This window comes from Molossus molossus, unplaced genomic scaffold, assembly GCF_014108415.1.
Source record: "Molossus molossus isolate mMolMol1 unplaced genomic scaffold, mMolMol1.p scaffold_m16_p_23, whole genome shotgun sequence".
In the NCBI taxonomy this organism is placed as follows: Eukaryota; Metazoa; Chordata; class Mammalia; order Chiroptera; family Molossidae; genus Molossus; species Molossus molossus.
The window spans coordinates 15558699-15571315 of record NW_023425359.1 but is presented as its reverse complement, the minus strand read 5'-3'; the positions used below and the strand labels follow the sequence as shown (position 1 = coordinate 15571315).

Here is a 12617-nt window from a genome sequence, read left to right as displayed (position 1 = left end):
ACCATATCTAAATGGACTCTACTTGGGCAGGAGGGCTAGGAGCCCGAGCAACTGGGGAGCCCGCGGGGAGAGGCAGGCAAGAGTTTCAGGGTCTGCTGCTCAGTGCAGTCCCTCCCGTGGTCTGGCGACTGTCCCTCTCCTACCTCTGCCAAAATTTCTTCTTCTGTGACCGGAACACAGAACCTAAAGAAAAGAGCGCGAGGAAAAAATGTTTGTTCAAGTCCAGAGTCTCTTCTATATAATTCTAACGCCAAACACGCCCGGTGTTTCTTGTCAGGCCCCACCCACGTGGGGCATCCAGGGCCTGGTCACCGGAAGGCGCGGCTGGGTTCCCTGGAGCTCAGAGCCTGAGAACCGTTCGCGGGTGTAGCGGGCGGTCTGCCCGGTCCTGCGCTCATGGCCTGGGTTTGCCCGGACCAGGGTGCGACTGCCCCAAGCAGGTTGTGCTGGGAGGAGACCCAGTGACCTCTCCACCGTCACCTCTGTGGGACAGGCCACTGCAGGATTGTGCAGGGAGAAGGTTGTCATAAGTCACTTTAGGGAGGGGGGATGTGGCGCGTGACAGGGAGAACTGAGGATCAGCCCTCTCCGGGAAGGGTAGGGTGACGGGGGCCACAGGGAGGCTGTGTAACAGGTTTCCACGTGGGCGAGAACCCACACGTGGATAGGGCTGTCCAGGCAGAGCCAGCAGGAAGTTGGTGACAGAACATCAGGCCACCCAGACACTGAAACATAATCGGGTCACCCTCGAGGACAAAAGTCCCCAGGACAGTGTCCTGTGTAGGTGAGTTAGAAATTGACACCTGTTTACAAAGGAGCCGTTTTAGATTAGACATTAAAAAGCATGAGCTTTGGCCCTGGCCGGTTTGGCTCAGCAGTTGGAGCGTCGGCGAGAGACCCGGGTTCGGTTCCCGCTAAGGGCACGTACCTCGGTTGCAGTTTGTCCCCTGCCCTGGTTGGTCGTGCGGGTGGCAGCCACGCGATGTGTCCTTTCACATCGATGTTTCTCTCTCTCTCTCTTCCTCTCTCTCCTTCCCGCTCTGTCTGAACAAAAAATGCAAAAATGTCCTCGGGTGAGGATTAAAAAAAAAAAGCATGAGCTTTGGCCCGGCTAGTGTGGCTCAGTGGTTGAGCGTCGACCCATGCACCAAGAGGTTGCAGGTTCGATTCTCGGTCAGGGCACATGCCCAGGTTGTGGGCCCGATCCCCAGTGGGGGGCATGCAGGAGGCAGACAGTCGATGTTCTCTCTCATCGATGTTTCTATCTCTCTCTCCCTCTCCCTTCCTCTCTCTCTAAAAAATAAATAAGTAAATAATAAAGAAAAAAAAAATTTTTTTAAAAAGCACATGCTTTGCTCAGACAGACCTACTGGGTCACTCATGAACTGGGACCTACGGGTGAGCCACCAAGCCTCCTAGATTCCTCAGCTGTGACAGGGGGTGATAACAGTACCTGCCTAGCTCCAACTGTCTGTGACAACAAAATGAGATAGCACGGTGATCTGGAAAGCGCTGGGCACAGGGCCTGGCACACAGTGCGTCCCCGTGAATGCAAACTGTTCTAATCTGGGTTCAGATCTTGGTTCTGAGAAAGCTTATATGAGCAGACAATAAATCAAAGAAATGGGCTGTGTCAGGAAACGTCCCAACTTAGGTAAGAATATGTTGCTGCTTGGGGTAAGAGAGAGGTAAGATATCCGAAGTATAACGTGGGATTTCAAATGCTTTTGCCCTATTAGGAATCTAGACGACATTCCTCTGGTGACCTCTGAGTCTCCCGCGACTCCATTCTTGATGAAGAACTTTTTGAATCTTGACTGCAACGTGCATCTAACTCTTGGCTCCTTTCCTCCAGGGCCATGGTCTCAGCTGTGCAATGATAGGCCACACCCTCCTGTTGCCTTAGTGCATTCTGTCGCATTGAATAGGTGACATATTTTAATGGTTCATACCAATGGACTTTAGGGTATTAAAAGATAATATAGGATTTCAGGGAGTTGCCAGCTTGTCACCCTTTAGTTTGAAGTTTGAATTGAAGTTGGATATTCTTAGTGGGGTCTCTCCTTTGTTAAAAGAATCAGATACTCTTTATTTATTATTATTCTTCACCCGAACACATTTTTCCATTTATCATCAGATAGAGTGGGAGGGAGGGAGGGAGAGAGACAGAGAGAAACATCAATGTGATAGAGCCACATGGACTGGTTGCCTCCTGCACGACCCTACCAGGGCCAGGGACGAACTGCAACCAAGGCACGTGCCCTTGACCGAAATCGAACCCACGACTCATTGGTCCGAGGGCCCATGCTCCAACCGCTGAGCCAAACCGGCCAGGGCACGAATCAGATCCTCTTCTCTCTAGCCAGGCCTAGTTTCTAAACAAAACGCTTCATTTGGAGTCAGAGGCGTTGCCTGTGAGACCTACCAACGATCTAGTACACAGACTTCCGAAGCTTCATCCCCAAAGGTGATGGTGATAAGAAGGACAGCCGTTTCATGAGATTTTTGTGAAAAGCAAATAAAATGGGGAACGTGTTCTCTGTAAGCTGCGAAGGATTTTACAGCATTAGCTACGCGTTCACTCTTTTTATTCCTGCTGGTGGGAAGAGCACAGACTAGACGTCAAGAGTTCAGGTTCTGCTCCCTACTTGTTACTTGACCTCAAGCAAGTCACTTGATCTCTTAAAGCCCCAAGTTCATCGTCTAGGAAACACTCTAGGATTCTGAGTCATTTCAGAGGAAGTAAATGAGGTTAGATTAGCAGGGATGAGGAAAGCAATCCTTTCCAAAGGACAGGGGAGGTGAGCCTGGCTCCCACCTGGGAAATCAGGAAAAGTGCTTCCGAGACACGAAGGAAGGAAGGTGGCAGCCCTGTGCTCGCTTCGGCAGTACGTGTACTCAAACTGGACGACAGGTGAGCGTGGCCCTGCGCGAGGACGGCGTGCAAACGTGTCAAGCTGGAACCATGAGGCTGGACCACTGGCTTCTGGGCTGAGGCAAGGGCATCCCGGTCCGGTAGTGAGCAGTAATCTGAGATGGGTGCCATCAGCACTAGCCTAGATGTCTGACCCACAAAAAGAAAATAGCACCACTACCTGAAGCCAGTCCTTCGCCCATGCAGCCGCTGTTCCACGAATAGCACACTGTGCACTGTGACCTCCACGACCACAATAGCAGTTGACCCGTCCTGCAGACACACGTGTGAGGCCAACACATGTACAGTGTAGAAGCAGCGACCTGGTACGATGGGGAACAGACAGGGAGGGCGTTGAGCTGGCCGCCCCAAAGTCAGACAGACCGGCAGCCCTCGGGGATCTGATGGGAGGGCCTCAGGAACTGTGGCGTGGCGGACCCAGGACTCCTCTGCCACTGGGGTCCCATCAACTGGGCCCACTTTATCCACGAGTCTTTCTGCCTCCCTGCGGTGACAGATGCAAAGCCGAGCATTTTGCAAGCATTTCGAGGCGCGGAGTGGCAAGGGACGACTGTGTACATAAAGAATCCTACTTCGCGGAAATTCATTTATCACGGCCGAGTCTGGAACAGATTAAGCGCGATACATGAGGGCCGACTGTGGTTGGTTTATATAAAGGCCAAGTTGACCCAAAAGGCCGGAGATCTGACAGAAATGCCAGGCCTAGTAAACTAGTGGCTGTTTAGTGTTGGCAGTGCACTTAAGCCTTGTCACCTCGGCTTTAACATGGAGCCGGTCAGTGTGCCATCCTCTTAGAGCTGTTGTGAGGGGTCAGTGACACATGAAACGGAAGCTTTTAGAATAGTCGCGGGCACATAGGAAGGTCTCAATAAATAATGGCTGTTGCCCAAGTTCCCCTATCAGTCAAGTAGCAGCCCTGCGGAAAGGGTAAGGAAGCAGGGAAGTGATGGATTTATGTAACTGAAAAGTCCAAGGCAGGGCTGCTTCAGGTACAGCTTGATCCAGGAACTCAAGTGATACCACCAGGATCTGGTTTTCTTCTCTCCCGCTCTCCCCATCTTCCTCCGGAGCTGGCTCCGTTCTGACCGGCTGTCCCTCCCACAGGAGCAAGATGGCTTCAGCAGGTGCAGGCCACACATCATGCTAGGCAGGGCAGTAGAAGAGGTCATCTGTCCACTCTCTCCAAGGCCACAGCACCTCCCCTGAGTCTACCACTGAAGCAGGAGAGGACGACGCAGAAATTGCCGTAGGCCTACCCCAGGAATTGGGGGCAGAGTCAGCACCACCGAAACCTTGCAGATTGAGGATGGGGGGAGGCTGGTTTCTGACAGGGACTGTGGTGTGACCAGGTGGGACTGGAAAACTTCAGGTGAATCACAGCACCAAGCAGCCATCCAGCTGTAGGAGCAGAGGACCTGTTAGCCTTCCTTCGGGTCCTGGTCATTCGGGAGGGAGGTGCTCCACTGACCACAGCACTGTCGCGGGCAGTCAGGCCTCAGAGAGCGACACCCAGCATTTCTGGATGTAACAGGACAGCCCAGTTCAAGAACTACTGGGACACTAAGTAGTCAACCAGAATGCAACAAACTCGATGAACTCGAGTAACATTTTTCATTGCACTTGCCAATTAGTAGAAACAAGCCCAACAATGAAAATTCAGCTCATCAAAGGCTATTTCCGATGAACGTCATGGGAAGTGGATATTCCTTAAGGATGGTGGAGACTTCCTCATCCTCTTCCCAGACCCACAGTTAGGGTGGCACACATGCCGCCCTCCTGGCCTCCAGCCAGCCATGGGAAATGGCCCAGGTGCTGGCCCTGGCCGGGCACCAAACGGACATGAGTGCTGTACACACGTGTTCTCGCTGCGCCGCGCGGTTAGCCAGGAGCCACAGAGGAGGGGTCAGGCTGCCTGATCAGCTGCTCTCTGACTGTCCCCGTCCTTGTCCACCCCCATGATGCACACACCCCAGAATGGATCTGTGCTTGGATGCCCTCCCCCTGCCCCAGGTCAAAGCCCAGCTCGGTGCCCTTTCTGACTCCTGGCTTTTGCCTTTGCATCTCTGGGTACTTCCTGCCAGCGGAGCACCTGCCGGTCTCTCTTCTCGCCTCTGCACCTTCTCCCAGGAGACGTGCAACACTGACACCTCCCATTAGAGCTACACTTGCTTCCTCTCGCTCAGGCTGGCCTTTAAGCCCTGTGACCTCGGCAGCCTCTGCTGCCCGTGGATCCCTCCCCCGCACCTACTTCCTGCGGGTTGTCTCTGCGGACTGTGAGGACGCGGCCCAGGGATCGCTGGGGTCTGGGTCTTTCAGAGAATGAGTTCCCCCACCACCACCCAGTTACCATCCCCCAGCCTCACCCCAGCCCGCCTACTTGCCGGTCCCGAAGGGTCGTCTGAAATGTGGCTGTCACTGGTGGTCCAGGCTCCAGCCTGCAGAGGCGGGACAAGATGCTGAACATCCCCCGGCGCTCAGACCCCCTGACGAGCGTGCCCGTGCTGTGTTCACAGGTGACTGCTGGCTGCTGGCAGCCATCGCCTCCCTCACCTTGAATGAAGAAGTGCTGGCGCGAGTCGTCCCCTTAGACCAGAGCTTCCAGGAGAACTATGCCGGGATCTTCCATTTCCAGGTAACTCCGTGGTCAGCCCAGGAGGTCCCGGGGGCTAGGAGCAGGTCCTGGGGCTAGGAACAGGTCCTGGGGGGTAGGAACAGGTCCTGGGGGTAGGAACAGGTCCTGGGGGGTAGGAACAGGTCCTGGGGGGTAGGAACAGGTCCTGGGGGGGTAGGAACAGGTCCTGGGGGGTAGGAACAGGTCCTGGGGCTAGGAACAGGTCCTGGGGCTAGGAACAGGTCCTGGGGGTTAGGAACAGGTCCTGGGGGTTAGGAACAGGTCCTGGGGCTAGGAACAGGTCCTGGGGCTAGGAACAGGTCCTGGGGGTTAGGAACAGGTCCTGGGGGGTAGGAACAGACCCGGGAGGCTAGAGACAGATCCTGGGGGTAGGAACAGGTCCTGGGGGTTAGGAACAGGTCCTGGGGCTAGGAACAGGTCCTGGGGTAGGAACAGGTCCTGGGGGTTAGGAACAGGTCCTGGGGGGTAGGAACAGACCCGGGAGGCTAGAGACAGATCCTGGGGGTAGGAACAGGTCCTGGGGGTTAGGAACAGGTCCTGGGGGTTAGGAACAGGTCCTGGGGCTAGGAACAGATCCGGAACAGGTCCTGGGGGTTAGGAACAGGTCCTGGGGGTTAGGAACAGGTCCTGGGGCTAGGAACAGGTCCTGGGGCTAGGAACAGGTCCTGGGGGGTAGGAACAGGTCCTGGGGGGGTAGGAACAGACCCGGGAGGCTAGAGACAGATCCTGGGGGTAGGAACAGGTCCTGGGGGTTAGGAACAGGTCCTGGGGGCTAGGAACAGGTCCTGGGGGCTAGGAACAGGTCCTGGGGGGTAGGAACAGGTCCTGGGGGGGTAGGAACAGGTCCTGGGGGGTAGGAACAGAACCGGGAGGCTAGAGACAGATCCTGGGGGTAGGAACAGGTCCTGGGGGTTAGGAACAGGTCCTGGGGCTAGGAACAGGTCCTGGGGCTAGGAACAGGTCCTGGGGGTTAGGAACAGGTCCTGGGGGTTAGGAACAGGTCCTGGGGGTTAGGAACAGGTCCTGGGGGTTAGGAACAGGTCCTGGGGGTTAGGAACAGGTCCTGGGGGTTAGGAACAGGTCCTGGGGCTAGGAACAGGTCCTGGGGCTAGGAACAGGTCCTGGGGGGTAGGAACAGGTCCTGGGGGGGTAGGAACAGGTCCTGGGGGGTAGGAACAGACCCGGGAGGCTAGAGACAGATCCTGGGGGTAGGAACAGATCCTGGGGGGGTAGGAACAGGTCCTGGGGGTTAGGAATAGATCCTGGGGGTAGGAACAGATCCTGGGGGGTAGGAACAGGTCCTGGGGGGGTAGGAACAGGTCCTGGGGGTAGGAACAGATCCTGGGGGTAGGAACAGATCCTGGGGACTAGGAACAGATCCTGGGGACTAGGAACAGGTCCTGGGGGTTAGGAACAGACCCGGGAGAGTAGGAACAGGTCCTGGGGACTAGAAGCCAGTCCTGGAAGCTAAGGACAGGTCCGGGGACCAGGAACAGGTTTCCTGGCTTGGCCGAGCTCGTCGGTCCCGTGCTGTGGACTCCTACGGCCAGTGCTGTTCTGCAAAGGACACGGAGAAACAGCAGGAAGCTCCCTGCTGCCCCTACCCCGACCCTGTGAGGACAGTGATGGGGGCCTCTTGGGACAGGCAAGCAGGGAGGTAGGACGGTGCTTAGGAAGTCATTCCCAGGTGTTAAAAAAAGTTTATTATTTGAGGTCTGAAACCAAATGTTAAGGGACTATTCACTCTGCTCCTTTCATGCTCGGAAATGAGAAACACTTCAAAGCTCTCGGTGCAGAGCAGAGTGCTGCAGAGGTGGGTGTGGCTCTGGAGGGAAGGTCAAGGGCCGCTGTCCTGGTTTCTCGGTGGGGATTTACCCACACAAGCAGCTTCTGCTCAGATGGGCTCAGCAAAGCTTCGCAAGCAATTCACGCCCAGTGGACCCTGGGTGGCCCTCTTCCACCTCAGATGGTTTTGTGGGGAAAAAGCCAAATGCAGCTGAGGCTCGGGGTCCCCTTGCTGCCACCGGCTGCGCCTGCAGTCCCCCCACACCACCCCTTCGCTCCCCTTGTCCCGCAGTTCTGGCAGTACGGCGAGTGGGTGGAGGTGGTGGTGGACGACCGGCTGCCCACCAAGGACGGGGAGCTGCTGTTCGTGCACTCCGCAGAAGGCACCGAGTTCTGGAGCGCGCTCCTGGAGAAGGCCTACGCCAAGTGAGTGACCGCGCGCTCCCTGGCAGCTGCCCAGCTGCCCGGATGCCCAGAAAACCAGGAACCATCCTCCACGACTCCGAGTAAAGGACCTGGTCCATAGAAGGACTACGTGGGCCTACACTGGGCTCTAAATTCAAGGACAATGCGTGCAGGGCGCCTGGCCCCATTACGGACGGACACATGACCACTACTGCACTGTAGCCAAAGGCGCAGGAACAGATGATGGGACCGAGTGTGCCCGCCGTGAGAAGGGCCTTCCACTGCCCTGGCAGGTCATGTTACATTTTTATCAGCTAAACGCAGCAAAAAGTTCTTGCTAATGGGCCAAACCATCCATTGCAGATGGAAATTTGCCCAGAACATACAGAGTCTCTGATTAGAAATGGTTTCCCACACTTTCCCAGCCGTGTCCCACCCACGTGGCCCAGAGTCCAGTTGTCCAGTGCCCGCTGTCAATAGGAAGGCCCACGTCAGCTCCCCTCCAGAGTGGCCTCGTCCTGGCCATGCTGCCTGGCTTAGTCCATTGAAGTGACTGGCACTAAGGCTTTGGGGAATTTCCGTTCGTACTGCCCCTGCCAGGGAGGAGGGCAGGATGTACATACCCCGCCCTGACAGCCACTTCTAAGTCACACGCTCAAATAGTAGAGTTAGTGAGGCCCCAGGACGCCCAGAGCCCCCAAACACTGCCTATTGCTCCAGGAAAGTGCCTTCATTATTGAGTTGTTGTCTTTTTTAAAGCTGTAAGTGCCAAATAGCTAACTGGCAGGCCTCCCCTCTCCTGTCACCAAGTAGGAAGGCTCCATACAAAGTCTGGACCAGATAATCACTAGAGCCTTGCAACTCTCAGGTTCTAGGAGGTTTTCAGAAACCTCTCCAAGTCCCAGGGCAACGGTGGCGCTGGAGATGGTAACTTGCCCTCATGGGCACCCTGAGTTGGAGACAAAGGCAAGAGTAATCCGAGCAGAGGGTCCCTGGAGCGCCCGACAAAGGAGGCATCAAGGAGGGGGCGGACATGCCGAGAGGCTGCGGCGTCAGGTGGCAGCAGCATCTCTTCCCTCCTGTAGGATCAACGGGTGCTACGAAGCGCTCTCAGGGGGCGCCACCACCGAGGGCTTCGAGGACTTCACGGGAGGCATCGCTGAGTGGTATGAGTTGAAGAAGGCCCCTGCCAACCTGTTCAAGATCATCCAGAAGGCTCTGCAGAAAGGCTCACTCTTGGGCTGCTCCATTGATGTAAGTGCTGGCCTCCCTCCCGGCCCCACCTCTGGTCTGCTCCAGCTGGAGCGGGCCTCCAGCGGTGCCCCAGGAAACCCACTGCCCAACTTACATTAGCCCATCCCTGTCCACCCTAGTGAGCATCACCTGGAACCCAGGGTTGCTAGGCAACAGCCAGGCTGTCTGGGGTACGGCCGAAGGGGTGATGGTACCTCCAGCCCTTCACTCTCCAGCCCTCAACCTCCCGTGAATCACCACCGCAGACCAAAGGTTTCCTTTGAGCCCCTGCCTTCTGCTGTCCTGAGGAAAGGCCCCCATCTGCAGGGCCTGTGCCTGGAGCCCAGAGGCCTTCCCCTCTCTGCTTCAGGGTTGATGGGAAGACTTCAGAAGGCACAGAAGAAACCAGGCCCTCATACTAGCCTCGCTGGCAAACCTCACCAGGGGAAGGGAGGTGGGACGATGCCTGTCCTCCATGAGCCTCCAGGCAAAGGCTGGCCCACTGCCAAGCCCTGTCCTATCCAGGACCTGGTCCTTGTGGGTCAGAGAAGAGAAACCCTGGCTCTTGGGGCCCAAATCTCCGTCCAACTCCAGGCAGGGATTCTCAAACTCTAAAGACCATGTTGCGGCAAAAGACCCCATCTGCCCACAGCCCATCTTCCGATTTACCAAGACACCCCATGCTGGGCCACCTGATGTCTGGTGTCTGTCCTGAGCCCAGGCGCCCACCAGTCCTCTCTCCATGGTGTGTCCCAACCCCGCCCTCCTCAGCCTGCACAAATGTGTGGGTGCACCCTGCACACGTTCAGGTGGGCGCCCACTCTCCCAGAGGGTTGCTGCATTTAGCCTTTGCCCAGGTTGTACAAGGCGGTTCAGCATCCGAGAGCGGTAGCAGGGTGTGCCAGGTGCTGGAAAGCACAGTTCTGCGCCCCCCCGAGGCCACGCCCCACAGGCCACGCCCCTGAGGGCCACGCCCCTGCCGTGTGCTCCCGGCTCCCGAATGAGCGAGTGAGGGATGGGGCGCAGGCACGGTGCGGGAGCCGCAGCTGACTCTTCCCGCGTTTCCAGATCACCAGCATCGCGGACTCGGAGGCCGTCACGATGCAGAAGCTGGTGAAGGGACACGCGTACTCTGTCACCGGAGCCGAGGAGGTAACGCCCGCGGGGGTTTCTCAGGGGTCTTTCTCTCCGTAACACTATGTGCAAAGCACGTTTTTGCCTGTGACTGCCCAGCTGTATCCAAACAGACCTCGCATTCCTGAAGTTCAGACAGGACTCAGGGGCCTTTCCGGTCCTTCCTGTCCCTTCCGGAGCCTCGGGTCCCCAGGCGCGCGCTGCCCTCTGCTGGCCGCAGGGTCGAGCCAGGCGCTCTGATTCTACAGCTTCAGAACTACCTTGTTCTTCTGGGCCAGCTGGAAATAAAGGGTACTTGCCATGCATGTGGTGTTGGGTACTCTCCAAAGTGCCCTCACGTTTGACCCCACAGAAGCATTGGTGCCTCAGTTGGTGTTCAAATCTGACTGCCTCTTGCCAGCTCTGTGCCCCGGCAAGTTCCTTATATATTTTGCCCCTTTGTGTCCTCGTCTTTAAATGGGAAATAATAACATCCATTGTAAGGTTGTTGGGGGTGATTCCGTCAAGTTAATATCTGTAAAGTGCTCAGACTGTGCCTGAAATATTGTCTAAGCTCCTGGCTGGTGTGGCTCAGTAGTTGAGCATCGACCCTGCACCAAGAGGTCACCGGTTCGATTCCCGGTCAGGGCACATGCCCAGGTTTTGGGCCTGATCCCCAGTGGGGGGCATGCAGGAGGTGGCCAATCTACTCACATCGATGTTTCTATTTCTCTCTCCCTTCTTCTAACATTAATAAAGAAAAAAAAATATTTTTTAAACATTGTCTAAGTATGTAGCTGTACTCGCTGCTGCTGTTATTATTATTATAAATATTATTAAGCATCCCAAGTTCACTGTTAATTACAAAACCCAGACTAGAAGGCCTTCTAATATGCCCAGAGGTTTTCTTTTATTTTTAATCCTCACCTGAGGATATTTTTCTATTTATCTTCGGAGAAAAGGAGAGTGAGAGAAACATCAGTATGAGAGGGACACGTCAATTGGTTGCCTCCCATATGACCTCGACCAAAGTACATGCCCTTGACTGGAATCGAACCCGAGACTCACTGGTCTGCAGACCGTTGCTCTAACCATGGAGCCAAACCGGCCAGGGCCCAGAGATTTCTTTTTACCTTGAATTTTTGTTTTATTCTCCCCACCACCCTGACACATATCTTTTTATTTTGAACATTTTCAAGTCTATAGAAAAGTTGAAAGAGTAGCATAGTAAATATACAAAGGCTATTTCCCTAGATTCAACCGTTGATAATGTTCTGTCTCATCTGTCTGGTCTCTCTCTGTGCGGGTATGTTTTTCTGAGCCATTGGAATGGAACTGAAGATGTTACGACACTTCATTCTGTTACATGATCCCCGTCCTCTTGTCAGGCCCAAGAAAATAAACACTAACTCAATAACATCATCTAATATATACTCCGTATTTATACTTCCCTCCAAAATATCCTTTATAGAGTGCCCCCCAATCCAGGATTCAGTCAAGAGGCATGCACCGTGCTGCTTGTCACCAGTCTTTTGACAGGTGGCAAAGCTTCCCTGAACGCCTATGACAAAAATACATCCTGTTGTAGTCAGTTAATACACCACCTGTAGTCAGGTTCAGAGGTGAAGTGCCAGCATCTAGAATAAGTGCATCTGTGCCCCAGGCTCACGACAGAGGTTGAAGAGCCCAGGTCCTCCGAGGGCCAGGTCCTAAGAGCCATCAAAGCTGGGTAGCAGTGGGCTCTGCCTTTTCGTGACTCCCATTGTAACACGGACTCAGCCCCCTTGGCTCACGGAGAAGGAGCCTTTGGGCCCGCGGACCTGCAGGCCTGGCTTGAACTCAGTGCCTCCGTCCCCTCCTGCAGGTGGAAAGTAGAGGAAGCCTGCAGAAACTGATCCGCATCCGAAATCCCTGGGGAGAGGTGGAGTGGACCGGGAAGTGGAATGACAAGTGAGGAGGGAAGTCTGGGGGGGAGGGGGTGTGCATCCTGCTGGGAGGCTCTGGGGAGAGAGGGGAGGCAAGCGCACCGGGCTGAGGAATGAGCCCCGAGAGCACAGGCCACACCGAGTGGGACCCAGGGGGCAGGTGGCTGCCCTAAGACTTAACCAGCACATTCCAGCCATCTGGGGGCCTTCTCACAAGGCCCAGGGCTCCTGTGATGCTCCCTCCCTTCATCTCCTCACGCTTCATCCTTCCCTTGCTCAGATTCACCTGCTGTTGGACCCTCAGGGGGGAAATACACCTTTCTTCCCCCAAACACTTGTTCTGTTCCAAGGATGTGAACATGGCTCAAGACCAGAGAGAGTCCCTCTGGTGATTTCCAGGGCTCCCTGGCAGGCCTGTTCCACCTGAAGCCGGGGTTAACTCTCCCAGGAGCCTGTCTCGTGATCTTCCCCCTCCTCCGCCACCGCCCAGCACCTTCTCCCTGGGGCCCCCACAGCAGAGACCCCAGCCAGGGCCTCCAGGTCAGCAGCAGAGGCCAACATGAGCTGCTCCTCATCAGATTGTCCGTGG

At 55.6% G+C, this 12617-nt stretch overlaps 1 protein-coding gene across 1 annotated transcript in view; it reads left to right on the top strand.

Annotated features, from left to right (window-relative positions):
- The window catches only part of CAPN2 (calpain 2), a 51826-nt gene that overhangs the window by 20903 nt on the left and 18306 nt on the right, over nt 1-12617 (top strand). Inside the window, exons 3-7 of the mRNA XM_036277463.1 lie at nt 5449-5567; nt 7645-7778; nt 8843-9011; nt 10059-10142; nt 11968-12053. Of these exons, the coding sequence (XP_036133356.1) occupies nt 5449-5567; nt 7645-7778; nt 8843-9011; nt 10059-10142; nt 11968-12053 (592 nt within the window). The remainder of the gene's footprint in view (nt 1-5448; nt 5568-7644; nt 7779-8842; nt 9012-10058; nt 10143-11967; nt 12054-12617) is intronic.